The sequence below is a fragment of the Spizellomyces punctatus genome (assembly GCF_000182565.1).
Source record: "Spizellomyces punctatus DAOM BR117 chromosome Unknown supercont1.11, whole genome shotgun sequence".
Lineage (NCBI taxonomy): Eukaryota > Fungi > Chytridiomycota > Chytridiomycetes > Spizellomycetales > Spizellomycetaceae > Spizellomyces > Spizellomyces punctatus.
In genome coordinates, this window is record NW_015971547.1 from 971695 (window position 1) to 999224 (window position 27530).

The window sequence follows — 27530 nt, forward strand, 5'->3', positions numbered from 1 at the left end:
TTGCAATGCCCCATACGTAACCCTCCAAGTTGGGTAAGGCTAATAAGGGTTAAAGCACATTTTGAACTTTTACTGCCAGTGATGTGTATATCCATTCATTTGGCACAAGTTTTGTTTTGCTTGATACATATTGCACGCTATCAGCATGAAAGCGCAAGCTGAGGCTCCTATAGTTTTTGGTTCCAAGGGACCCAATACGGTCTGTTACCCTTCAGGTACTGATCGACATTACGATTTCATCAAAGTTGGAAGATGCAAGGTCGTCATTTCCAACAAGAGCCCCTCATGACATATCTTTGCTTTCGCAGCAGTGGCAACGACGCCGTAGCTTTCGGACACCCGAGCAACGTACGTCATGTGATATTGCTGACGAACCGCGGAGAAACTGGCCTTCCTTTTCGGCATTTCATAAACGGTTTTGGTGACAAAAAGTGTGAAAAAAAAGGAGGAAGGCCCGACGTGGAAGTCGTCGGTTTGAGCGCCGTGCGGTCGGTCGTTTTAAAGTCCATTTTTACGAGTGTTTGGGGTTCTCCTCGCCTTCCAAAATAAATCACACTTGTTCTTTTTTTCTGTGATTCATTGCATTTCGGGCCTTTTTCCTTGCGCATGAATTCCGAAATTTGTGATCGCAAGCAAGTCTCCAAAAACAACTTCCGAACTTTGGATTTTAAGGGATTAAAAAAAAACACATTGACAAATACAAGGTGAGTTGCATAGTTTCTTCATGTCATCAACCACGGGACTGGGGGCGACAGACAAGCAAAAGACAAATGCTGGTGCTTGCCAAGGGAGGGGAAGTCTTTTTGTTGAAAAATACCACGCGAACACTGCAGTCATCTTTATATAGAGGATTTTCGATAGAAAAAGCCCTCGTTCAATCTTATACAGACCTGCAACACATCTACACTGTTGCCAATTTGTTTATACCGCTCAACCCTGACGTATGATTTGCTAATGACGCATGATAAAAAGGTCAATCCATTCTACCTCGTGCACCTTCTTCGCTCGTTCCCATCCTTGGCAAAATCCCGTTCCAACGCTCGATCGCAACCCGCTATGACATTTGAATCACAGGACGCCGCGGTGTCTTCCCCAGATATAGTGGCGTACAACACAAATACTGGAGCATCGGCTGCTGGTGCATACACCGAAGCTTCAGCAAAGGTGGCATCGGACACTGGTGGTTCGTCGGAAAGCTCGACAGACATGGAGAGTCTTACCGGCTCACGCCAAGGATCAGCCGCGAACGGTAAAACATTAGGACTTGGACACAATGACAGCGCAATCACCGTCGTCACTCAACGCGTAGGAGAGAGTCAACCGGACAGACACGCCAAGCACCTCTCACAGTCGTCCAGTCGATTCGGCGATCAGTCGTCTGGCCCAGAAGACACGCATACAGATGATGAGGAACCCGCGAAATCTGGCACGCTAGAGAGGGTCAGCAAGGCATTTGCTCCTTATGTTCCTCTTCGGCGAAAGAGACGCTCACTTTCGCAATCCTCTTCATCGTCGTTGGATGACGACAACTCACCCGAAGGAAATCCCACTGCAACTGCGGCAGAACCACATGGAAAGAACGGTGTCCGTGAAGCTATAATCCGAAAGTTGTCGTTGGCAAGACAAAGGAGATGCCGAACTGCTTCTGGGGAATCGAGTCCCGATGCCGGAGATGGAGAGGGCACGACGGGGACAACGACCACTGACGAATCCGACTCACCTGTTGATGGAACATTGCGGCGAACGAGTGCGGTGGATTCTACACCAGCTAGACTGCTGTATCAGGAGATTGCGCACGTAATGGAGTATTCGGAAAAGAGAAACAGATCGTTGCATCGACTGTTCCCTGAACTACCCGAGAGTGAGACTCATGTTGATGGTATGTTTGACAACATTATATACACTTCTACAAGCGTGATCACGGCTAACCTGTAAGCCTGACATGTAGACTACAGCTGTGCGCTACAAAAAGAAATTCTCATACATGGTCGTCTCTACCTCACCTCTGAACACTTTTGCTTCAACGCCAACATCTTTGGATATGTGACCAACCTCGTCATCCCTATCACGGATGTTGTGAGCATTGAGAAGAAGTCTGTATTGATCATTCCCAATGCTCTGTTGGTGACGCTGAAAGGAAACAAGGTCCGTACTTCATATTGGCTAAAACCGTATCCTGTATTCTTATCTTGTCATTCCTCTAGCAATATTTCTTTGCATCTTTTGTTAAACGCGACGAAGCGTATCTAAAAATGCTCACCCTCCTTCACGCTCACCGCAAACTGGACGCACAATCTACCACAATAAACCCCGCCGACCCGCAAGAAGCGTCATCCTCGGCCACACTAATGGACGAAATTCCCTCCGACTTGCCCCCACCAAAGGCGCCTCAGCCTGACCAAACCCTTATCATGCTTATCGTCATCATCGTGGGTTGGTCGCTTGTCATGACCCTTACTTCTGGGGTGGTGCTGTGGAGGGTAAAAAATGTTGTGGGCGGGTTGGAGATTTTGTCTGGTATATTGAAAGACGTGGTACCTAAGGATATCGGGCGTACAATTAGATAGGTTGATTCTGGTTCTATATTTATTGGTTGTAGATATGAGAGATGGGAGAGTTTTGGTTATACCATGCTACGATATGGGTGTATCTTGTGGATCTGGAGTGTCCATATTTCTATTCTGGTGGAATGCCACGAAATGGGTGTATCTTTGGGGTGTCCATACTTCTATACTAGTTGGTTAGACATGCCACAATACGGGGTATCTTGTGAATCTGGAGTGTCCATACTTCTATACTGCTGGGTTTAGTGGGGTATTGCAATTGCTTTGTGTATCCGACGCGCCTCTATGTAAAGAGGTCATTGCAATATCAACCTGCAAGTTATTCATATAAGCTACTGCAAATACTAATTATATTGCAAAGGGTAAAACGAAACGAATGTGTGCGCTTGACACAACGCACTACTTGATATCCCACTATACATTCAATCCTATATGCCGCCCTTCCGCTGCCCAATCCAAGACCATACAAAAACTTTCAACAGGTAAACGGAAAAAAGCACGTCTTAACATATTCTTCCAAGCGATTTCATTTGAACGCCAGTGCAAAGTTTGCAATTTGAACTCCCGTAATGAAAAGGAACAGGATCATCTCGAGCCACCAGTAGCCAGGCGTGAAGGTTGAGATGAGGATCCAAAAGAGCAGCAACAGGGCAGCAACCCAGGTTAAAACTACGACGGCCTGCATGGAACAGTATGAGAATATTGTGCATATGCGAATAAAGCCCTCACGTACAGTTGTGATGCCCCGGCCAGCTTCGTTTGCTACAGTTGTAGCGAGAAGGATGAGGAAGGCATCACGGGCAGAACGAGCGAACCGATTTGCGCCGCCCGACTATGATAATAAGCATCAATATCATATATCAAAGAGAAATTTCATTGTGGGAACATACCGCTCCTCCATGCCTTTCCTCAGCTTTCGCGGCGCCCCACCTATGCAACACTGGCGCTAAGAGCAAACCGAGGAGCCAAAGAATAAAGGCACAAAAGACGGCAACCCAAGCAGCTTTTTCCAAAATAGGTTAGTCCAAAGCGAAGACAAAAGATATATTTGGATATCTTACATTCCGTCAAACCGTTTATAAAACGATTGGTTCCAGGTGCACCCCCGCCTTGTCGGGCAAAGAGATGGACGCTTTCCTGCAGAGGTGCCAAGGTGTACATATCTCACAAATTATGGGAGTAAGTTGAGGTATGCTAGCCAGAAAAAACAGTAGGAAGACGAGAACTACCAAGTTTAACCTCTGGGAGAAGCTTTTTGGTAAGCATGAGTACATTGCGGCTTTTGACGACGTAACTCACCATCTCTTGGTCGCCGGGGGAGAAAACGGGGTTGGATGCGGGCTTTGTCGTTCTTGTGTAGACTAGGGGCTTGAAATTAGAACTGGGATTGACGCATCTTTCGCTCTGGTATACTTACACACATATCGGTGAACTTGAGAAGGGAGGGATATAGGATTCCCTTGGACAGTCAACCATCTATCGTGCTAGAAAAATCATTGTTTATTTGGGCATACACGATTGGTGAGTACATCTGTCTACACATTAGAATCTAACCACGAGTTGCCACTCGCTTGACATCCGTCTGACATCCACTTGATCATCAAGATGAACGACACAGTTAACGGTAGCCCTGCTAGTCAGGGACCTGCACCTGTTTCAACGAGCGACATTGCGGCGGTTATGGCTGCGTTCGGTGTGACCATCCACCCGAATGTCAGGATGCCTTCGGCTGCGCAATTGGCAGCCTTTAAGGCAGCCCACCCTGCTGTTACTAGTACCGAAATGCTTCATGCGTTCTTTGTATATGCGACTTGGGGTCCGGACACATGGAGAGCGTTTGGCGATATGCTTTCTCCTCTTGAGGAAAAGGAGGGTGGTTGTGCTTGATCTGGTAGTCCAAAGCCATTATTGTCATTGCTAAGGAGGAACAAATAAGATACCCATTCTGGCCAATTTGCAGAAGCGAATTTATGTAATTGTCTGTACATATGCTGTATCCTACGTGCAATTAAGGCTCCTATTACATGCTTGTCCTGTTGCCACCTGCCGACAACTACACTGAATCTCATGTACATCATGACTACGTACAAAAATTATTGAACCTCAATAATAGAGTTGAAGCTCGGCTGCTGCAAAGTCCTCCCTACTGAGATATGCGGGCGTTCCTAGCTCTGAGTTTAGCGCCCCTAACGCAAGGAGGGTCGACACCAGGGAGTTGTTTGGGGGGAATGACGTTAATGGGAGCATGCCTCATCTCCTCAGCGAGTTCAGCTACGCCAGGGCGACCACCAAAGTTGGCGAGCAGCTGATCAGCCAAATCGGAGCGTTCACACGCACCAGCCGCCGTTGTAGCTTTTGCCGCCAATATCGCACTGTGAAAGGGGCCGCTAATGTCGAAGCAGTTTGTGCCAGCAGCACCTAGCTCGCCGTTGAGACTTTGACAAAAGGCGATCAATTCGGCTTTGATCCTCGTAGTCCTGGGGTCCTCGAGTGCAGTGACGGAACTAGCGCACAATCCGAGAATAAGGAGGGAAGCAATGGATTTGCATGAAAGCATGATGATCAAGTATTAATGGCGTGTGTTTTAGGAGTGCTGGGTGGAAGGAGAACGGCGTGTGTTATTGGAGTGCTGGGTGAAAGGAGAACGGCGTGTGTTTTTGGAGTGGTGGGTGGAAGGAGAACAAAGACCCCCGGGCCCTTTTATAGACCATCTGCACTACATTACATCTGCTTCGGATTGATGTGACTTTCCCTAGAGAAAACATTCTGTAATAATGCACGAACAACATCATGAAGGGTTGGCTGGGGAGTCTCCTGTCATCCATTGCAGTCTCGCTCCATCATCATTTCTTGTAGGCATGCAACTTGCATCAAAGGTCTTCCAGTTCCAAGGGGAAAGATTGCATATCCCAGGGGCTCAGTCCACCACGTTGACGACAATGACATTGCGGACAGACAAAAACGTTGACTCAACCGCGCGCAAATAACGCGGGTATACGTTGACGACAGTCGCCGCGGATGAAGTTTTCAAAACTCCAAGCTATGGACGATGAATACGTTGCACAGACAACTCAGGTTAGATCACCCCCCGTGTAAAGCATCTCCCAAACCAGAGCGTTTTGTAGATGATGATTCTTGACAAGACTCTTGACTCAACAGCATTTGCGATGAAATCCCCCTTCATATGCCTTAGCGCTTTTGCGTTCGAAGCATTCCTTATGCGCGTCTGATACTCTCATTTTTGAGAGGCAAGTGAGAGTAGAAGAGCGTCTCTGAAGAATAATACCGCCAAAAGTAGATTTGTGGCTGCATCGGGAGCGCTCAGCTGCACATGCTTTGGTTTCTGAGGCACTGGTATCAGGTCTCGCGGGTTCCCAGCAAAAGGGTAAAGCGGGGAAGAGACAAACTTCACGTCACTGAAGCTCTGGAACGGTATCGTAATGCCGCTGAGCGCAACTGTCATGCTTTATCATTTCAATTTAGCTGGGCAAATTTCGGTGATCACTGCGATTTCGGTAACCTTGACCAGGGTGACAGCGACCAAGGTGAGCAGAATTACGTTGCAGACAGTTGTTCAAACCTTTTGCTATGTACATTTTTGGTCATCAGGGCGTCCTCGTGTCTGTCGTGATCCTCAACAAACGACTCGTTGTGTCTGTAGGTTTGGGTGATTTCTTGTCAGTTGAGCAGCACCTGCTCTAAGATCTTGTTAGGACTGGTCGCATGTACTGTAGGTCCGTGTACGTAGGACACGAGTGACTCCAATTTGAGTAGTGATTGGCACCGTTTTTTGATATTGGCAAACTCTTGTATCCAAAGACCCCCATCTGCACAAAAGTTCACACCTACGGTTGGATCTGTGCAGAAATGTTTGCTCGCATTTTGCAGGCAATGCTTGCTTTGTGAATACCTCTAGAATTTCTCTCGTGGAACTTGCATTTCCTGAAAGCTGTGACCTCCAATCACTTATTGGCGTTGTAACATACCCAATCGTCTTTGAAAATATTTCGCTTACATGCTACTGACCTTCCCTATTGGATGTATTTGAGAATGAAGGAGATGGTCGCTGACTTATTGAAACATTCTTTATGACATGCATAACGGCGTGAATAAGTGTTGGATATGCTATGGTTCGGCAATGTCTTCTTCCTAATTATCTCGGCTGCTCGTTGTTCCATGAAAGAGTCCATCCCATTAATGATATCGGCTCGTGCGTATTCAACGCCACGTTTCTTTGCCGGCACACCTGCCCGTGGCTTTTTGGCAAGTATGTAGACAAAGGAAGGAAGAATTGCGGCGTGGCATCGATGAGGGCGGAGGCGTGAAATACTTTTCTATTACTGTGTAATATTCAAGTGACGTGCCCACGGCAAAAATTAGGAGCTCTGATGAACTGCATTTTGTGAGTTATTTCCAATGGCGGGCTATCTAACGGCGATTCTTGCCACAAATACTCTTCTCGCGGACGGGGACCCCAAAGTGAAAAAAAAAAAAAACAACATTGGAATGCACACATTTACAGCTACATAGTTGAACACCTCTCCCATGCAATGATAACGAATCTGTTGCAGTCTATTTCAAGTTGCAACCTACACAAGCCTTAGTTAATGCACAGGAAGCTTAAATGCAAAACGGCAATAATAAACAAAAAGTCGATTGGGTTTGCAAGTAAGAAAAAAAAAAAGAACACTAAAAAGACGATCGATTACATAAGCGGGGAGCGGTGAAACGCCTACAATTTGAAACGCACGAGCACCACAAGGTGACCAAGTTTCAACCCAAAGTGTTTTTGGTGGTGCGTCCGGAAAGGAAAGCTATAGGTCATTGCGAACCAAAAAAAAAACCAACGCAAACACACTTGCAACATCAAGATCTGACGAGCTTTGTCATTGTAGACAGCAAACCTCGACTCGAGTACATTTACCTTTACGGACCTCATTTTCTTACTTGAACTCCCGTTTCTGTGGAGTGTACGTTAAACAATTTTCCTGGAAGCTTGATGCAGAGGGACTGTCGACGGCACCGGATATTACGATTCAAAAAGCGTCTGATTTCGACTGTGACTAGTGGACATTTCCCTCTCTCTCCACGCATCCCTTTATCGCCTGGAGTTTGCTGCGACTTAAATCCACCCGGGCTCTACGCCCTTTTAGCGTAAAAGGTGCGGGGCCGAAAAAGAGAAGGACGTTGAACACAACCCCAGTTCCTCCCTCTTTTCAGCTACCGTCGCTTTGTCGCAACCCATTCTTTCCTCCGACCTCTTTCTCGAAAACCCCTGAAATACAAGCCTATACCCTACAATGTCAGACGACGTTTACTCCACGCACTACGATGTGATGAGGCGCTACCTCACGACCTTCCTGCAGGAACAGGGGTCGATGTTGGGGCGAAATAATGCAAAGGAGAAGCTTGGAAGACTATCAGAAAGGCAGTTCTATGACTTGTCGACAGATGTGTTTGATGAAATAAATCGAAGGCGGGAGAACGATCGGAATGGTAGGTTGATTACTGTAGGAATTGGGCACTTGAACGAGTTTGAGAGGGAAACCATGCTCGTTTTTTTTTGTGGATGGATGCTGGACAACGGAATGTTAAAGGAGCATGCGAAAGGACACGGCATGTTCCATGAGGCTGGAGGAACATGTACTGCCAGGAAGGAGGAGTCGCCGGCTAGAGCACTGAGCTTGGGATCAGCACTTTGGTGTTCGAAACTTTTGGCTAACCTAGCGATATCATCATGCTTAGTTCCTTTCCTTCCCGTACGAAATGAATTTACCCCAAAACGCAACCAAGCTCGACAAAAACTTGCCACTCTCCAAGAATTCCGCTTTAAGGAGCTTGCTTCCGAAGTATTCTTTGAACTCGAACGACGATTTCCTCGCATTGTACAAGAAAATGATGCGCGCTATGGGGTATGGCTGGATCTACAATTCATCATATTCTCTCGGAGTGGGAACTCATGTAACCGTCTTTTTTTAGCCTCTGTACACAGACAGCAGTTCCCGTCCAGGTGTAAATGGTTTCCAAGGTCCGCGAGCCGTCTCCCCCAACCGTCCCTTACCAAATCCCTTCCAACCACCCGCACGTATGCCAACGACAGCCTCAGGTCGACAGATTCCCCAACGAGGGGCATCGAGAGGCGCAATAGACACTGCTGGTAGAGCCCGGCGAGGGGGATCCCCTCCACCGCCGATGCCGATGCCGACGACGCGGGGCATGGAGACATTGCAACGGCAACCTACAGAGTTGATGCCCCGGAACGGGACGTCAACGAGGGGCACGACAGGAAGAGGTGGAGTCACAAATGTACGTTACGTGCCGCAGAAGAAGAATCGTTTGCTGTGATAGATGTTCTGACGGAGTATCTCCATTCGGCGATATAGGAAGAATTTGAAAGAATGAAGGCAAGATATGAAGCCGAGATTGAGACATTACGAAAGCAACTGGTTTGTGTTTCCAGCCTTTCATTCTCGATTTCAATCATCGACTCATTTGGTATATCAAATTATAGAGCGGACAAGCACCGTCGCCTGAGATAAAAAAGCTAAATGCCGAGCTGGCCATGTCCAAAATGGTAAGCAATCATAGATGTCCATTAATTTGACGTTATTTTAAATCTTCGTGACTGTTTGATAAGGCCAAACGAGATATAAAGCAAAAGTACGATGTGCTGTTAACAGACTATGAAACCATCCAAGAAGAATTAAAAGCGCAGGAACAGGTTTGTGTAAAATTAAACAAACTTTTGGGTCTGTACAACTGAGGCATGCAATGCTGAATTATGTACATTGATTGAAACAGGCGGCGGAGGCCCTGCGAAAAGATGTGAATTCGCTGTTGGAGGATGTTCAGACACTTTCCCAAAAGAACCAGCGACTAAAGGAAGACAAGGAGCGAGATGCGGAAACAATCCGACAGTTACGGGAGGAGGTGGAACGATTGGGTGGAGAAGCTGGGAGCGTTACGGCTTCTACACCAAGAACGCGGAATGACTCCGCCAAGGGTGACTTGTTCTTTAGTGCGGAAGATGACGGTGAGGATCCACGAATATTGGCGTACCAGGATGCTGCAGAGAGATTGGTGATTGCTGCCAGGTACGTAACTTGTTATTGTAGCGTGGCTTTGTGGATCGGAATCTGATTGTGTTATGCATCTTTAGGGGCAGCACGCCAACCAATGTCTTGATAGCCATGAAGTCTGTCATTATAAGCATCAAGGGCATCACCGAAGACGCCGAGCGATTAGAAGCACGAGTAGAATCGACAGACGACTTTACAGATCTCGAGACAGCGCGGGAGCAGGTCTCGGACGCACTGGCGAATCTTGTCGCCATCGCTAAGGAACATGCGACCTCTTACAATAAAAATGATATTGGAGTTCTCGAGGATGGAGTGCAGAGAGTTGATGAGGATGTGCGGAACTTAGTAGCAATCATGAAGCGGGCTGGTGGGGATGCGCTGCTGGAAGGCGGACCGGATGATGATAGGGATGATACTAATGGACTGGAAAAACGAAGGCGGGGTAGTAGGGTTTTGGAAGTTGTCGAGTTGAAGGTATGGCACATGGAGAGTCGCTGCCGATATAGATGTCAACGCTGAAACATTTCCTTCCATCAGATATTTATCGAAGACGAAACCGACGCTATTGTCTCGCTCATCCAAACTCTCGTCTCCTCTCTCAAAACGGGAACACCCGAATCATCCAACTCTACCATTCAATCCATCAAGTCCTCCGTAGACGACATCATATTTGAGACTGGGCGCACCCGACCCATGCTTGATTCCGACACACGAAGTCAAAGCGATGTGATTTTGGAAGTACTGCAGGAGGCTGTGGATAATCTTGTAGAGACGGGTGAAGAGTTGCTGAGATCAGAGGGCAACAGGACCGTAAAGCAGAAGATTGGGACTTGTAGTTATGAAGTCGCCAAGGTTTGTCCACTGCATTATGCTCGCAATTGGGTATCATCTTTGTTAATGCCTTTATCTTTGCATGCAGCACGTCAAGAGTCTCCTCGGACTCTTTGAATAAGATGTACTTTCCTTCAAATCCCCTCCTCCATGATTCTGCCCGGCGGGATGATACCTCTTGTTTTGTAGATAGCACTCCTCTGTGATTTTTTGGGATCCTCTTGGATGTATATACTGTAAATTAGGCACGTTTTTTTTGAATAGGTTTTAGAATAGGTTTGTTGGTAGTCTAGAATGCTTTTTTTTCTTAATTTACGCGAGGATCTTGGTTGCTTACAAGAATGAAAAAGTGCATACTGGCACATATGTATATCAGCCATATGAGCTACCAACCTTCAACCAAACACTCGAACACGATGGCCGCAAGTGTTCCCCCATGGCTGAGTAATCAACAGAACGGCCATTTTCGATTGGAAGTTTCTGAGAAAACGCGCGCCTTCCATTTGTGTTCAGCCGCATGAAATGGAACACAGAAAGTGAAGTGATTCTGCTTGTAATGGCCGTGGGAAAAAAAAAAAAATACTTGGAATTTGAAAAAGGGCAAATGGGTGGGAGGGGAATATAAAAGGATTCCTTCAGCTTTCGTTTTCCCCACAGCTAGTTTTTTTTTAGATTTTGTTTTCGTTTTTTTCTTGTTCCATACGCATATTCGTTTTTAGCATCATGCATTCCACCATAACAGCTTTGGCTGGGATTCTCCTCGTAGCTTCATCTGCTGCTGCTCAACAGTGCACTCCCTACACTTCCGGGATCGATGCGACAAAGTATCCCACACCCTGGACAACGGCTACCAGCAATGGCGTGCTGAATACACCCGAATTCCAAGCAGTATATAACGGAATAGACTGGACAAAAGTCCCAAACATTCCTCCAAAAAACTGGACTGCTGATGGGGCAGCTGTTACCACCGGTTATTCAGCGACAGATCCAGACTGCTGGTGGACCGCTACGCAATGCACGACACCGAAACATCCCAATATCCTGGCTGACATTGTCGCCTGTCCCGAACCAGGAACATGGGGAATAACCTACGATGACGGCCCCAACTGCACAAATACGGCCTTTTACGATTTCCTAAAACAAAATAACCAAAAAGCTAGTATGTACTATATTGGATCAAATGTTTTGGACTGGCCCAATGAAGCCAAGCGAGGGTACACGGATGGCCATCACATCAACGGTCATACTTGGTCCCACAAACCAATGACGAGCTTGACAAACCAAGAGATTGTTGCCGAATTGTACTATACAACAAAGATCATTAAAGAAGTGACCGGCGTTACTGTCTTGTACTGGAGACCTGTAAGTCATAAAGGCACCAATGCAAAAAAGGCGTTCACTGCTAATTCCTCATGACTCTAGCCTTTCGGAGACATTGATGACCGTGTGCGCGCGATCGCAAGTCAATTGAAGCTCACGGCCACCATCTGGAATCGGGACACAGACGACTGGAACATTGCCATTCCTGCCTCGCAAATCACGACAAACTTTCAAAACTTTATCAACGAAGGCAAGAACGGAACATGGTCCAAATCCGGTGTCATTGTTCTCGAACATGAAATTGACTCGCGGACTATGGGATTGGCTATGCAGTACTACCCGGAAATCAAGAACGCTTACAAGCACCTTATGCCTGTTGCTAGCTGCATGAACATTACAAAGCCGTACGCTGAAGACATTACTTACCCCGATTTTGCAACTCTTGCTGGCCTCGCTCCCACCAACACCTCAACGTCGACCACCACAGTTGCCTCTTCCACCGCACCTTCCCCTACCGATCCAAGGGGAACCGCTGCAGCGGGCCAGCACTCTGCCGCCAGTGATGTCGCCGCCAACTGGGTTATGGGATTGATTAGCATGTCGGCTGGATTGGTTGCTTTGGTGTTTTAGACAGCTGCCGGCTCGGCAGATCATTCGGTGTTTTCAGGTATAGACGCTGCACATTACGTATAGTGAATAATCGTTAATCTTATTATGCATAGTTGTACCGTAGTCTGTTTGTAGTCACTATTTGTATAAAAAGACTGATATTACCTCATCCTGATGTGTAACGATAAAGTCCTGCATCGAGGACGGGTTCCACCACTCTAAACGCATTGGATATTATTCATGTACAACCAAAACCTATGCTACAAGATTTGTATAAACCAGCAATGTTACAGATTAACCATATCTACTCTCCACACAGCTCATTAAACCTCCGTATAATCTCAACTGCAACCGCCCCGTCCAGTACAGTCGTCTCCACGTTCTGTTTCGGCTTTTCCGATGCCTCTACCTGATGTGTCTCAGCAACCTCCTCAACAGGTAATGGCGGCATGCGGAACGCCAGTGCCCCCTTCACATGCGCCGGGTGTGCCGTAGCACTTGCGATTCGACCATTTATGCCGGCCATGGTTCGCGAGCGGGGCATCCCAGTTGCTCTCGTGTCCAGAACCTCGCCACCTCTGCTGTTAACAGGTGTAGAATGGGACCTGGATCTACTCAACTCGGGTTCACTGACGCTCAGTGTCGATTGCATCGGCGTGCCGAGGGGATCCTGGCTAGTTTCATAGGTACCTTCTTCGGCTATAGACTGAATGGGCTTCAATTGATCCCAGGAGCGACGGCCTTCAGGATACGTATCGATGGATTCGTCGCTGATGCTAATCACGGGAGCTGAAGGAACGGGTGGGAGGGGTTTGGTCATATTTGCGCGAAGAGGGAGATTACCCTCCTTGACAGTGATGTTTTTGCTTGAAATTGGCACAGGTTGTTCACCAGCCAAAACTCGTGACACTCGGACAGTTCGCTTCGTGGGTGGTTTCGAATCAATTGGCAGCACTTGATTGCGAGCGCTTTGCTGAGCATCAGACGTTGGCGAGGAACTGGACAAGACGCGGACCATGTTGGGTGAGGTTGGCGCTACAAGTTCACCAGTCGCGGATGCCGCGGGGGAAGATGCGGTCCGAGGAATTCCAGTACCATCCCATTGCATGGTGCGCATTTGCACGGGGGTTTTCCCAGTTGGAGACTCTGTAGGACTGGCATGGGGACGTGGGGACCTTCGTCCAGAACGTCCCCATGCGCCGCGTATGGCATCTTTTATGTTGTGCAGGCTTTCCACAGGACTGTATCGCGAATGTTGCTCGGTTCCAGGACGAGTGGTTGGTAATGAATGCGAGTACTCAGCGACTCTGCACTTTCCAGCACCTGCAGAATCAACAAGTGTAAGGAAAAGGATCAGAAAAAAATAGCTGCTAGCGCGAAATAAGACTCTCAGCGTCCATACCTTTGACGGGGGGAAGCTGATTATCTGGGAGCCCATCCTCTGTCACCTTACCATCATGCCATCTCCAAACGCCCGATTCTGGAAAGGTACCGCTAATGGACGCGTCAGAGAGGATTTGCGACTCGTCTACAGCTTGTTGGGTCCGATCGTCATGCCCAATCTTTTTGAAATCCCAGTATTTCGTGCTGTACTTTTCCAAATCTTTACGCTCAATCTTGCCGGCTGCGATCAAGATCTCCGCCACGCTTGCCGATAATTTCAAGTGGCGCTTCTGACACCAAAGCGTAGCCATCGCTTCGGGCTGAATATCGCATCGCATGTCGTTAAGAGGAAGATGTCGGTGGAATGATCGAACACCTTCTTTGACACCATTTTCTGCGCGCATACGTGCTCCCAAGTCGCTAGCACGTTGCCGAGTTGGAGGTAACTTGGTAAAGTTGAGAGCTTCAACGAGTTTCCTTACTGTCAGTCGCTTGAAAGGAATAGGTGACGGGCCGACGCCTTGATTCGCCACCATAGCTCCCCAAAACGGTTGATCGCCGAAAAAGGGTACAATAATGGTAGGTTTACCAGCTCGAAGTCCTGCAGCCGTCGTTCCTGCTCCGCCGTGATGGCATACGGCAGCACAGTGCTCGAAGAGCCAATCGTGTGGGACGTTGTCAATCAAAAGAACAGACTCTGGCACAGCACCTCCCCCTATACCTCCCCAGCCCTTCGAAACCACAGCCCTGACGCCAGCCTTTTCCACAGCCGAAAAAATGAGGGAAGTCAACTTGTCAGGATAATCGACCACAATGCTGCCAAATCCAATGTAAACTGGTGGGGGTCCAGCCGCTAGGAAGGCAGCAAGATCGGTTGGTGGTGTATAGTTCGTGGCCAAATCAAGGAAAAAGAATCCCGCGATGTCTGAAATAATTGGACAAATTAGATATTGTATCGCAGACCCTCCTATATTGCGCATATAGTTACCGATATGCGATCCCCAATCTGGCGGCTTTGGAATCAAGCTCGGTGTCCAACAATACGTAAATGGAACCTTCAAGCCACTGATCAGATTTGGTGCGACGGACGTTGAAAGTGCAGGGAGCTTCAGAGTTTTGATCCTGAAATCATTAATAAGATCCCCTAACCCTTGCCAAGTGAGCAACTCTGTCAAATAGTATGAAAACATATTAACAGTTGGTCTTGGTGCCTTTCCGTAGGTTACGTTTGTAAGAGGGTGAGGAAACGCCTTGGTTGGGCTCCATGGCATGGTAAAGAACATGTGAAGTGGGATTTCGAGCCTTTCCGCGCAGTGGATGTGCCCGAATGTAACAGGGTTGGATATGATAGCGTCAGGAATGAAGGGAGTGTCGGTTTCGACATCGGGAGCATTGCATGCCTCCCAAGTTGATGCTAGGATTTCCGTGATCATTCGACGCTTCTTTCCAACGTCACCAGCCATGATACTGGCTATTCCCGGAAGTAGACCCGGATCTGAGAACAACCCAAAATGTGAATAATGGAATATGGTATACAACACGTCCAGTATACTTACTTCTCACCATATATGCCATCAACTCCGCCGGATCTCCGGCTAGCGGAAAGAATTCTAAACCCGCGTTGCGCACAAACTGCTTGAAGGTGTCATGTGTGGCCAGCCGAACTCGATGGCCGAAAGCTTTGAGCTCTTTTCCAAGAGCAACAAAAGGCTGCACGTCACCGCGACTGCCAACAATCAAAATTAATATGTTCATGTAGGGAACAACTACGTCTTCTTCAGTTTTCGCTCCGTTTGACGTGCCTTCGGCAGGATGTGGTATAGATGAAGATCGTGAGTGGGGATCTTCGTCGTCATCGGAATCGTCGGTATTGTCAGCAGATTTCGGACTTATGTCGATATCTAGTCGTCCATCATATCGTATCTTTGCTGAATACGGCCGCTTTAATTTCTCTTCGCCAATATCGATAACTTTTGGGGGGCCAGAATCGCGCCGTTTCTGCTTCCGTTGCTGTCGATACCACCGAACGTATTTGAGCGGGCTGTCAAAATTCTATGATCAGAGGTAATTAGCGGTAGTCCCCTGGTCGGTCACATCCTCGTTCCCACCTGGTATACTGGGACATATATCTTTTGGCCTCCCTGACGAATTGGGACAGGAAGTCTCCACGCCGGGTCATCTGTAACCAGAAAGTCGACCAACTCGTTGATGAACTTCGTTAGCCGGACCCCATATGGTTCCCAGTATGGATACGTTGCCGGTCTACTACTGTGCTCTCGCCTCCATTGTACGAAAAAGGCTCTCACATCGTACATATTGCGCGTGGTACGGCCCATTTCCACAATGTCGTGTTTCGAATGGGTTATTTTCCACCTATTCAACAGTTCCTCAGTGGACTGGCCAGGTTCGCGTTCAATCGTCAAATCTTCGTCTGGGCCCTTATGTCGAGACAAGGACGGTCAATCACGATCTGGAATTGTGGTATTCCCACGGTTTTGACATACAACTTCAACTTCATCCGGTTCATAATCATATCGCGTCAGCTCTTCTTCCCAAGCGACCAAAACATAGGGCCGTCGGGTTTTCTTATAAACATATGGGAGCCATCCTTGACTTTCCACTGGACACAGCCCGATGAAGACTTGGCGCATTTTGATCTCTGCAGATCGTCGCAGCGGGCTTTCAAATACTTTTGGCGGAACCTCCAGCAGTTCGACACGTTCAATCGACTCGGGGACGCCCCGAGGAGATGAACCGTTGTCTTCTTCCAGCTCCATCGCGCGAACGACACGCTGGCCAAAACACTTCGGGCCTCTAGATGCCCCGTCGTCCTGAACGGAATCACGTGAAAATAAGCCTGATTTGACCTGATTTGACATCGGAGGAACCCACATCGTCGGGACATATCACACTTGTTTACACGACCACATGTAGGCCCATATTCCCGACCCGTCTCTCGTTTACCGTCTGTGTCGTCCCCGCCTGCCGTCGGCCGCGGTCGCAACGACTGACGCTCAAGTCTTCCAAGTCCGCTTACCCAAATGCGCGGATCTGCGAATCATCTGTTGGCACGTGCCAGGACCCGAAGTTTACCCGACGGTTTGGATTCATTACCGAAAAAGGGATATGTGTGACGCTCATGCCCACGAGCCATGGAGCCTTGAGGTGAGCTTAAAAAAAGGATTGCGCTTGCTCTTTGCTCATTTTGTTTCTCCATTTGGTCCAAGCATTCCATCTCCCACCAACAAACTAGTACGTAAATAACATACTGTGTTTGCTGTCCTGCTGTGCGATGGACATGGCTGACTTTGACTTTTTCCAGACGTTAAGACCTCTTCACTATTGACATGTCCAAGTCCAAGAACCCCGACAGGCCATATCACATTATAGGTATGCATGTCTCATGCAGAAGGCTTCACTGTGGACATGACTTCTGACCACATCTGCCATTTATTCTGGCCCTTTATGATCGGATTAGTGTGGTATGTAGTATGGTCCATCGTATCTATTTCTTGGGATGCCTTAGAATTTAACGCTCTGTTGTATTATAGGGGCGCTACTGGTTTCACAGGATCGCTTGTCGCAGAGTATCTCGCTCAGCATGCACCAAAGGTACGTGTACGTCAGTAGAGTAACCTAGGTGACAGGATCTTTTAACGCATCCACTACGGTCTTCAGAACGTCAAATTTGCGATTGCCGGTCGTAGCCAAAAAAAGCTAGAAGATGTCAGGAACAAAGTTGCCAAACTAGCACCAGAGAGGAAGGTACAGTGATTGAAGCACCATGTTTCGATGGATGTAAGAGTTCTGCCGCTAAGTCCTATTTCTTGACAGAACATTCCTCTTATTATCGCCGACTCTGGCGACGAAGCATCTCTTGACAAATTGGTTTCTCAAACTCGCGTCATTATTTCCACTGTCGGACCGTTCCTCAAGTACGGAATTCCACTAGGTATGTTCTTTGGCATTGTGTATATACGGATGTAAGTCTCATAGGTCTTTCTAGTCGGTGCCTGTGTGCGCAACCAAACCGACTATGTCGACATTACCGGAGAACCGCCATTCATCCGCGAAATCATTGATAAATACCACGATGAAGCTGTCAAGAATGGCACCTTTATCGTGCCCAGCTGTGGTTTCGACTCCCTACCTTCGGATTTGGGAACGCTCCTGTGAGTCAGGAATTTGGCAGCAGTCAGAGATGAAATCTGACCAACTCTACACTTTGTAGCGTTGCCGACCACTTTGCCAAACAAGGGAAGAAGACCGCCAGCGTGCGGATGAGTGTTGATGCTTTGAAGGGCGGTCCATCTGGGGGAACGGTTGCTTCTCTCATGGGGGTTCTGACCGAAACCTCGTATAAGGAACAATGGAAAATGTTGGATCCTTATTACTTGAACCCCAGAGATGGTGAGTTGAACATGTGCACATCCCCTCCGATTGATGGTCGTTGAATTAAGTCTATTACCGTTACAGCACCCAAAGGACCTGACAGTTCCATCCCATCCTTTTTCGGTTACGACCGTGATCTCAAAAAGTGGCAGACTTATTTCGTCATGGAAGCCATCAACACCCGTAACGTTCGTCGCTCTAATGCTCTTCTGGGTCTTGCCTACGGACCTGATCTCAGGTACACCGAGACACATGGGCAACCCGGTTTCTTGTCAGCATCGGCAATCAGCGTTGGGTCTGCCGTTGCCGGAACAATGATGGTCGTTCCTCCTTTCCAATGGGCTGCCAAGTGGGCTGCCAACAAGTTTATTCCAGCGGGAACTGGTCCGACTCGCAAGGAAATTGAGGAAGGGTTCTTCCGAGTTAAGCTTGTTGGAGAGGCTGTCAAAGAGGTGTGTGGATGACGAACGGGTGGAGTTTGCACGTCTGCTTGCTCATTTTTGAAATTATTAGGCCAATGAAGAGAAGCCTCTAAAGGCCATTGCCACGGTTACTGGAGTCCAAGACCCTGGATATGGCGAAACCTCTAAAATGCTCTCCGAATCAGCCCTCTGCTTGGCTCTCGACCGTGACCGTCTTAGCACAAAAGAAGCAGGGTCCTTTGCTGGCAAGGTCAACGGCGGTGTGGTGACAGCTGCTAGCTCCATGGGAATGGTGCTTGTTGAGAGGTTGAGGAAGGCGGGAATGGGCTTTGAAGTCCAGAATGTTTAGTTTGTAACTTACACATTATTGTCATGTCATGCATATTCTATGATTAATATATTACAGGTTTTTTCATATATCGTGCTGATAGTGCTATGAACCGCATCTAACATATCCTTGGTCACTGCTTTATTCACCTTCGCTTATACCACAACGACGACGCTCGGAGCTCTTCCCTTTTATGCATGCCAGACTGACATTTCGCACTCCGCCCCCCTATAACTTGACTAAGTTGGCCTAGTGGTTGTCGAGATTACTAGGGCTGGGATTCGAGGCGCAGTTCATTGATCCTATACTGAGGGATAGACGCAGCGGAAGCCATTTGTCTACTGCACGGCATCCCACCATTCTCTCAGTATGGAAGGAATGGGTGCCAGTAATGCATTCATTGCTTCAAGACTGAGAGAATGGTGGGATGCCGTGTACTACACAAATGGCTTCCGCTGCGTCTATCCGCTACTCGCTATTGTGTAAGTGCGTGAAGCTTAACAGAATATAAATTTGCAGATTTGCTATTAGATTGCTGCCCGTTGTTTTTTGTTCAGATCTCGTTCGTCCGTTCTTTCAGGACAAAAGAGCACAATAGTGGAGTAAACACACTATTACGCTGTTTGTACTGTGTGGAAGGTAAACAACACCGTGCAAAAGGTGAAAGCACCTATCAAAATGCCTATTATAGGGGTTATTTAAAGGTTCGCAATAAATATCCTGACATTTTGTCCTGCACCCTTTTCAGTAAACGGCGGGCTCTCCTGCCACCCACGGAGAGGCTTGATCCTTAGCCACGTGGATCTGATGACTAAGCATTTCAGGTTAACTCAGGTCAACATGGTGGTCTGTGGCTTTCTTTTAGTCTAGAGTTTCGCCGTCTGAACACACACTTGCCATCTATTTATATTATACATTTAATGGATTCGCATCGCGTGGAGCTGGGTGACTCCAATGAATCCGTCTCTGTCATTGACGATGCCGATGTTTTAGATGACCAAGGATCTGGAAGAAGACATGGCAAGCACGGCGGCCCAGAGGGAACGAGTCGAGATGGTCATCAAAATGAACATGAGATGCACAGTAGAGCGAAAGTTGGCTGGGATGACAAAGGGCACGAGCGATATACCCATGAGGAGAATAGTCGTGATATAGACTTTGACGACAAAGCAATGGGCGAACACGAGGATGGCATAGACGAGGACGAGGATGAGGACAAGATAAAAGATACAGTTCCGAAAGAGTTTAAATCTGCAGATGCAAATCAGGAAGAAGAGACCGGCATTGAAGATACATCAGACCTTGACGTCCCGGCACCGAAACTGCTTCGGATAGTAGATTCTAGAGAACTTCTTTTCTTGGAACGACATCGTGCACTGGAGTTGGAAGAAGCTGAGGACGAGGACGATGAGTGGCAAGTCGAAGAGGACGTAGAGGTCGAGGATATGGGGGAAGGGCTTGAAGAAAGCGAACCATCCAGTGACAGTCAAGATGTTGAGGATGATGAATTAGAACAAACTTCCAGTGAACAGGACGATGAGAATGATCATGACAGGTTCAGAGTACACCATTTACATGAAGATGCGACTACTGAGACTGATGGTGAACATTTCACCTCAGAGAGTGAGATGGACGGGAACAAAGCAGACGATGAGGACCAAATGCTCTCGAGTGCGTTTCAAAGCGATAGTAGCTCGTTGAATCAAGGGAATCCACGTGCACATTCTAGCGAAAGTATGGATCGGCTAGCGAGCTCTATGAGCGACCTCTCTGAAAATAGTGAAAGTGTTAGCTTGAAAGACCTGAGTGAGGCTGACATAAAATGCGCTGATGTGGCACCAGAAGGTCAAGAGTCTTGCACAGATGATGGCGATGTCGATGACGAGGATCGTAGTTCATCTATTACAAACGATGAGAATCATGAATTTGACGAATCCTCATTAGCCGACGAAGAGGATCATCCCGTTGGAAATGACCTGGAAGCACATTCTGCTTCCCGTTTGAATTCAGATGATAAGAGTGGCGATATGGGCAATTATATAGACGGACAAGAAACTTGTGAAGATATCATTGACACTGGAGTCGGACCAGATTACCCGCAAGATCTTGGACAGGATAACGTGGGGGAGCCGCTGCATTCGATCTCTGACCAAGAAAAAGCGGTGGAGTCCTCAATCATAACCACTTCGATGACTATCCCGTTGACTTCTGAGCTCCAGATGCCAGCTCATCATGAAGAAACACAACAGAGTAGCGATAAACATCTAGAAGACAATTCCTGTGAAAACTGCCAAGATATAGACGATATGAACAACATTGTAAATATCGCAGATTCGCAGATGGAGAAAGGAGCGAACCAAGAAAAGCTTGAAGGTGGCCGCAGTGACGCCCTGGACATCAATGAGAGCGAGAACGAGCCTAGCTCTACGTCAGAAGATGCGAGCCAAAACGACGCACATGGCATGGACACCTTTGCCATCCGTCATACCAATCAGGAACTCAATAGTTCAGAGATAGTTCCAGACTCCCACGAGCCAGTAATGACCCGCATTATAGCAATGACCGACGACAGCGGGCTGACGGAGGGTGATGCAGAACTGCAGACGGGCGAAGATGCAGAAGAGCTGGTAATCCATGAAAATCGACCAGCCCGTATTGCAGTGACTGGATCTAGGCCACATGAGGTCGAAGCAAAGGCAGGAGAGTCCGCCTCTCCGCTGAGCAGTCATTCGGAGAGAGGGGAGCCAACCCAGGTCAACCATGGACTTGTAATAGTGGCACCTACTGTGATAGGAGGTCCCAAGGATAGGCTAGACACAAATGACGATGTCGAAGGCTTGCTGGCGTCATCAAAGACCTGTAGCACAGGACATGGTATCCCGTCAGTGGAGCAGGTCTCGAACAGACAGGTTGGCGACGGATTGGATTTAGTTCCGCAAAGTAACAGCGGTCCGGCACCGCTTTTGGTTGAGAACGACGCTTCGCAAAATGATCAAGTAGTAGAAAAGCAAGATAAGCAACCAACACTATGCAGAAATCAAAATTCCAGCGACGAAGACTCCATTGAACAGATGGATCCAAGAACAGCACACAGTAATAAGCGACATGAAGACATCAATGCAGTTGCTCAGCAGTCCCTGCACCAGGATGATGACGTCGACGGTGATAGAGCCACTGAAGGGGCAGCGGGCTATGTGGAAGTTCACATCACACGATCTGTCGCAGGAGAGAATGCAGACCTGGAGGGAAGCAAGAATCTTACTGCCGACGCGTATATTACTCAAGCACCCAAGAAATCAGAGCCTCCCGCCCTTGAGATTGATGTGTTGGACATGGCCTTGATTCAAGCTCAACTGCGAGAATCAACTGTGACTGCGGATTCAATGACTACAACGTCCGCTTCCAGCACCAACTCGACAATCGCCCAGCTTACATATCAGATTCAAACTGCAGTTCAGACATATTCGGTCACAGAAACGCATCTCCATGCCATCCAAGCTGAACACCACTCTCTCCTCTCTACTTTTACCAGTCTGCAGGCAGACGTGATAAATGCCCTTGGTCACGCTACTACATTGCTTTCCCGAATCCAACAACAGCGACTTGCTAATGCTGAAGCGAGAGATGCATTAGAGAGCATTCGCCGTCAGATTGTAGATGAAAAACATTCCAGGGACAAAATGGGATCTGCGCTCATGGAGGTTCGACAAGCCTTAGCCAAACGAAAACCATTGACAGAAACTGCGGTTAATAAATCGGCTGGTACCGGTGGTTCGTCATCGGGCGACGTCACCATCAAAAGACCTCTAGAGGATAAGCTCCGCGCCGCCGAAGCCACCATGCAAGAGCAAGTCCGTTGGAGGCGTGAAAAGGCGGATAGAATAGCTCACTTGTCTACTCTGACACGCGCTGCATGGGAGGCGTCAGACAGAGACGCCAGCGAAGGAGACATGAGCGAAGAAATCAGACACATTCGGACTGAAATTGAACAGCGTCTGCTAGAGAGAACTTCTTGGGTAGAATCATTCGCACGTCAGTGGAAGGACTTTGAGGCGCGACGGGTTTCCGTGGCAGAACGATGGAAAGAGCATGAGGGCTAGATGGTACCATGCCGTGGTCCGACGTCTCCCTTTGGTCTTCCGACATTTACCCAGTGAATGGAAATGAGTCCTGATTATTGTAGATAACGTGCAGATCCGTAGATATCCCTAAATCTAGTTTTTTTTTAGATTCTGGCCCCCATGGTGGCAAATCTACTGGTGCAGTTATGTAGGACTAACGCCTGTACTCGCACTCAGCCATAAAATACCTGCTAAATGCAGTTTAGAACAATAAGAAACCTGACTCTCAGCAAACAGCCCGTATTAAACTAAACAGTTGTGGCTATGATGTGGGTGCCGCAGACGGCCTACATGATTATTTTTGTGAGATATCCGGTAATCTGGTACCAGGCTAAGCATACACTATATTGTGCGCAAGCCACCTTGGCAAATGTAAGCTGTACCTGTCCGTACCCCGTTCCAATGGACTCTAGAAAACAGGGGCCATGTGGCTTGATAGTGGAATGAATTGGTCCACAACACTGAATCCGCCTTTCCGGACCCTCGGAGCTAATGTAAAGTCATTGGTTCCGATCGGTAATTAAAATGGCGCCTGTTTTACTTTGGGTTTTTAGCGAGTTTGGAACCTGTGTCCTTCCAGTAGGAGGCGTTCAACTCTCGTGAGTTGGTCTGTGTGCTTGTTACAAATTGCGTGTCCACCAAAGGGCCTAAATTTGAAATCTTGTCAAAGGGAGATGGGTTTTGGCCTCAAAGCAAATGGTAAAAAAAAGGTGTGACTTTGTTATCTCCAAGTTTGTCAACTGGAATTCTTTTCTTTTGTTTGGGTTCTTTTTTAAGCACACCCTCAAAATCTTGTCAATCATTCATATGTCTGTTGTTGTTTTGGAATACATAAGCCCATAACATTTGAAAGAAGGTTGAGTAAAAATATGAATGCCGCTAGTCACTAGTTCCATCCCAAAGCCCGCCCAAAGCCCGTATTGAAGAGAGAAAACCCTACCTTAGTTTGTTCCGATGGGATATCATCCCACAATGCCCTTGTGCATTCATTTTATTGCCCTAGTACTCTGGGCAGCTTCCTTGGACATTGTCCCTTTAGCGTACGGCCAGACTACCATCACATATGGAGTGGTCCTTTCGTCCACTGACCCATCAATCGGTTCGTTTACAAACGCCCTGAACCTCGCCGTCGCCGATGTGAATGCCAATCCTACCCTGTTGTCCAATGCGACACTAAGCCTTCGGTTCTACGATTCCAAAGCAAGTCCACGAGTCGTCGTGGCAGAGGGATTGAGAGCCATAGCAGAGGGTGTTAATGCGATAGTTGGTAGGTTCACAATGCCCTGAGTACTGAAATGTCGGGGTGGAAATATTGACTGCTTTGTGCTCCCCCATGAAAAAAGGCGAGGCAGATTCTGGTATCACTGAGGTAAGTTGAGATCGGTCAACTGTTTTGTCTAAGAGCGGTGGTACTGACGTTGCCGGTCTACTGGGCAGCCTCTTGTCCTTGCAACCGAAACGAAACTGATACCTGTCTGCTCGGGGGCTTCGACATCGCCCTCGCTTTCCAACAAAAGCGAATTTGCAACCTTCTTTCGAACGCTTCCTAGTGACAATGCTCAGGGCGCTGCTATGGTTTCGCTCATGTGGAAAATGGGATGGATGCGCGCAGGGATCATCAGTGAGGCCACTTCGTATGGCCAAGGCGTTGGAGACGCGCTTTTGGCGGCGATCAGGGAACAGAATGCGGGCATCAGTATCGACACACGCCTGTAAGTCCAGATGATCGAATTCTGCTTAGAAATTGCCGATATTAATCATGTTCTGTAAAGATCGTACGTGCCTGGGGATCAGATACAAGTCTCCAATCAACTCCAGTCTTTGAAAGAATCTGGAGTTCGCATTATTGTGGCCATCGGGGCGGATTTCACACGTTTTGTCAATGTCATGAAAGAAGCCGACAACCTCGGTTTAATTGGAGACGATTATGTGTGGATCCTGTCCGATGCAGTAAGTATAGTATGGTTCTCCATCCCTGATCTGCGGATGCAGAACATATTCATTGGCTTACCGTGGTTTGGATTACCTAGTTTTTCCCTGTCTTTACCGAAGTCAAATCAAATGACAAGCGCCTTTTCAAAGGTGCTTTGGCTGTATACCCTCAAGAGGGCGCCGGACCAAAATATACTCAGTATCGAAATGTACGTCAGAGGAGGTCTGATTTTTATTGACATTGCAACCTCAGCTTATGTGCTGTATTATATATTGCAGGCTGGCAACCGGGAAAACCCTTACGACTTGTTTTATTATGATTGTGTAAGTTGCCTAAACTCTCCTTTCTATGCCAGGTTTTCTTTCTTCTAACGCAACCTGCATACAAAGGTTCTGGCACTTGCAGCAGCACACACTAAAATGTTGAGCGAAGGCGTCTCTCTTGCCAACTTGGCAGCAAACACTGTCCCGCCATTTAATATTACTCAGTTCACCCGCGTGAACTTTACTGGCATGACCGGGACTGTCGTATTTGACAAAGATGGAGATCGGGATGGGTAAGGCGGTTATGCAACGTGTGCTGAATTGCATCTAGATATTCTAAAACACACTCTCTTGGTTACATAGTGATTATGCCCTCCACAGTTTCGACGGAAATACCGCGACACAAGTGGCAGTCATTCGCCGTGGCAAAACATTTGACCCTCCTCAACCCGTCATCAAATTCCATTCTGGATCAACCGTCGTCCCACTAGACACTCCGTCCTTTAAGCTGAATGTTGTCGAATGGACATCACCCATGGGCATCGCCATCAGTGCAATTTTCGGCGTCATGATAATAGTGTGTATCGTCTCCATTGTCCTTTCCTTGACCTTCCGGAAGAGTTCCATCTTGAAGCCTGTCAGTCCAGTCTTTTGTGGGATCATCTCTTTCGGGCTTGCTTTGGTATTTGGCAGTGAGCTGGCGGATGTTGGTTGGAAGTCTACATTTACGTGCAACCTGTACCCTTGGCTATTGGGAATTGGATTCGCGACTGCTCTGGTGAGTTTCTGATACGTCGCATTATTGGCCGATAGTCGTATATTCATATCGGAATTAGGCTTCGGTATTCGTCAAACAGTGGCGTATCTTTAGGATCTTTGAAAACGTTCAAATGGCCAAGCGGCCCATTCGGGATGGACGTCTTCTCTACATCTTCTCGGGTATTGTGAGCGTGCAAGTGGTGCGTAGTATAATGATCCCTCTATTGCGCTGATCTTGCATTCATAGTTGGAGTTTACATTTCAGATTTTGTTGGGTATCATGACAGCCGCGTCGCCCCTTCGTCCCATCAGGATAATTGATCGGAAAACGGAAACGACTAGTTTTGTTTGCACAGCGACAAATACGGACATTCAGAATGGCCTAACCTACATAATATATGCCTACTGCGGTATTTTGCTGATTGTATGCACTTACCTTGGTAAGTTTCTTGTCCACTCTTACCACACGTTCAATCCAACTTACCATTTGTGCAGCTATCCGTACTCGCAATGTTTACTCTGCCTTTAACGAATCAAAGTGGATCGGCCTCAGTGTATATAACATCATTCTATGCGGTCTAGCAGCTCTAGCAGTCACATACATTGGCGGCAACACCATGTCGGAACCGACGCGATTTGCTGTCCGGAATGCTGCAGTGTTTTTTGCAGCGACTGTGGCATACATTTCACTCGTCGGACGACTTTTGGCTGTGTTGATCGCAAAGGAAACAGGGTATGCCTCTGATATCATCAGCAGCGAGGATGGCAGCATAGGCCTCAGAAGCATGCCAAGTATCTTCCCAAGTCTAAATTCTGGCACCCCTCGGTCGGCAAATGCCTCGCTGATGACCGCACAAATTCGGCAAGCTAGCTTCCCGATGAAGCACGTGGGGAAAATGGGTGCTGTGTGGAAACAACAAACTATGACCTTGGCACTTGGTTCTGAAAAGGTTTTAAGCTTGATAGAGACCAATGCAGAGGTACAGGTTAATCTGTTTTCTAGTATACATTCTGAACATACTCATTCATTAACGGCGTTTATGTCTGTTTCTAGAACACGGTAGGACTACTCATACGACTCAAGGACGTTAAAGCTCGGCTGTTGGTCCCAGAAGATCCTGACCCACATGACCTCCGCCATTGTCGGTTCGAGATAAGATGGGGAAATGTGATGATGAAAGTTCAAGGTATACACTGATGATACCTATTCGCTATTGTCATCACGTATTTACTTTGTAAATTCTTCATCAGGTGCAACAATAGCAGAGTGCGAGGAATGGGTTTATCTCATAAATAGCGGGGGATTAAGCTCGGGAGCTTCACAATCTCCTGCACGAGGGGTTAGAGACCGAGATGTGACGACAGCGCGGACGTCTGGATTGCAGGTCGACCAGATCAAATCGGGTTGAGCCTAGTTCAACAGTTCAACCCCATATTTTGCGAGTGAAAAAGAATGTTTTTTAGAGTTTTACGGCATTATAGAATTACAATCAATTGACAGTTCATATACATTAAGTTTCCTTCCC

The 27530-nt window shown here is 47.6% G+C and overlaps 8 protein-coding genes across 8 annotated transcripts; 6 read left to right on the forward strand and 2 right to left on the reverse strand.

Moving 5' to 3' along the window:
* Positions 1 to 425: 425 nt before the first annotated feature.
* SPPG_06401 (uncharacterized protein) lies at positions 426 to 2929 on the forward strand. The gene is made up of 4 exons (XM_016754614.1): positions 426 to 704; positions 973 to 1879; positions 1949 to 2145; positions 2205 to 2929. The coding sequence occupies exons 2-4, from the start codon at positions 1057 to 1059 to the stop codon at positions 2565 to 2567; spliced, it is 1383 nt and encodes a 460-aa protein (XP_016606764.1). The 5' UTR covers positions 426 to 704; positions 973 to 1056; the 3' UTR covers positions 2568 to 2929.
* A 1625-nt stretch (positions 2930 to 4554) lies between these two features.
* Positions 4555 to 5223, reverse strand: SPPG_06403 (uncharacterized protein). Its single transcript, XM_016754615.1, has one exon. It carries the CDS (start codon positions 5119 to 5121, stop codon positions 4708 to 4710), a length of 414 nt encoding a protein of 137 aa, XP_016606765.1. The 5' UTR covers positions 5122 to 5223; the 3' UTR covers positions 4555 to 4707.
* A 2110-nt stretch (positions 5224 to 7333) lies between these two features.
* Positions 7334 to 10851, forward strand: SPPG_06404 (uncharacterized protein). The gene is made up of 10 exons (XM_016754616.1): positions 7334 to 8060; positions 8310 to 8476; positions 8544 to 8870; positions 8948 to 9010; positions 9076 to 9138; positions 9202 to 9285; positions 9366 to 9658; positions 9724 to 10117; positions 10181 to 10495; positions 10563 to 10851. Exons 1-10 carry the CDS (start codon positions 7865 to 7867, stop codon positions 10593 to 10595), a joined length of 1935 nt encoding a protein of 644 aa, XP_016606766.1. The 5' UTR covers positions 7334 to 7864; the 3' UTR covers positions 10596 to 10851.
* A 158-nt stretch (positions 10852 to 11009) lies between these two features.
* On the forward strand, positions 11010 to 12572 carry SPPG_06405 (uncharacterized protein). The gene is made up of 2 exons (XM_016754617.1): positions 11010 to 11836; positions 11897 to 12572. Exons 1-2 carry the CDS (start codon positions 11198 to 11200, stop codon positions 12422 to 12424), a joined length of 1167 nt encoding a protein of 388 aa, XP_016606767.1. The 5' UTR covers positions 11010 to 11197; the 3' UTR covers positions 12425 to 12572.
* SPPG_06406 (uncharacterized protein) lies at positions 12519 to 16567 on the reverse strand. The gene is made up of 6 exons (XM_016754618.1): positions 16291 to 16567; positions 15895 to 16224; positions 15343 to 15838; positions 14775 to 15281; positions 13806 to 14711; positions 12519 to 13726 (listed from the first exon to the last, which is right to left on the reverse strand). Exons 1-6 carry the CDS (start codon positions 16561 to 16563, stop codon positions 12708 to 12710), a joined length of 3531 nt encoding a protein of 1176 aa, XP_016606768.1. The 5' UTR covers positions 16564 to 16567; the 3' UTR covers positions 12519 to 12707.
* Positions 16568 to 16959: 392 nt separating this feature from the next.
* SPPG_06407 (uncharacterized protein) lies at positions 16960 to 19008 on the forward strand. Its single transcript, XM_016754619.1, has 10 exons — positions 16960 to 17038; positions 17109 to 17176; positions 17265 to 17268; positions 17338 to 17398; positions 17465 to 17551; positions 17621 to 17738; positions 17793 to 17958; positions 18018 to 18196; positions 18263 to 18630; positions 18692 to 19008. Exons 2-10 carry the CDS (start codon positions 17134 to 17136, stop codon positions 18947 to 18949), a joined length of 1284 nt encoding a protein of 427 aa, XP_016606769.1. The 5' UTR covers positions 16960 to 17038; positions 17109 to 17133; the 3' UTR covers positions 18950 to 19008.
* Positions 19009 to 19814: 806 nt separating this feature from the next.
* On the forward strand, positions 19815 to 23283 carry SPPG_06408 (uncharacterized protein). The gene has a single exon (XM_016754620.1). It carries the CDS (start codon positions 19849 to 19851, stop codon positions 23026 to 23028), a length of 3180 nt encoding a protein of 1059 aa, XP_016606770.1. The 5' UTR covers positions 19815 to 19848; the 3' UTR covers positions 23029 to 23283.
* A 364-nt stretch (positions 23284 to 23647) lies between these two features.
* Positions 23648 to 27529, forward strand: SPPG_06409 (uncharacterized protein). The gene is made up of 13 exons (XM_016754621.1): positions 23648 to 24316; positions 24393 to 24418; positions 24487 to 24761; positions 24822 to 24999; positions 25080 to 25190; positions 25261 to 25305; positions 25372 to 25538; positions 25609 to 26023; positions 26082 to 26204; positions 26270 to 26444; positions 26500 to 26984; positions 27059 to 27191; positions 27256 to 27529. The coding sequence occupies exons 1-13, from the start codon at positions 24004 to 24006 to the stop codon at positions 27411 to 27413; spliced, it is 2604 nt and encodes an 867-aa protein (XP_016606771.1). The 5' UTR covers positions 23648 to 24003; the 3' UTR covers positions 27414 to 27529.
* The last annotated feature ends 1 nt before the right edge of the window (position 27530 follows it).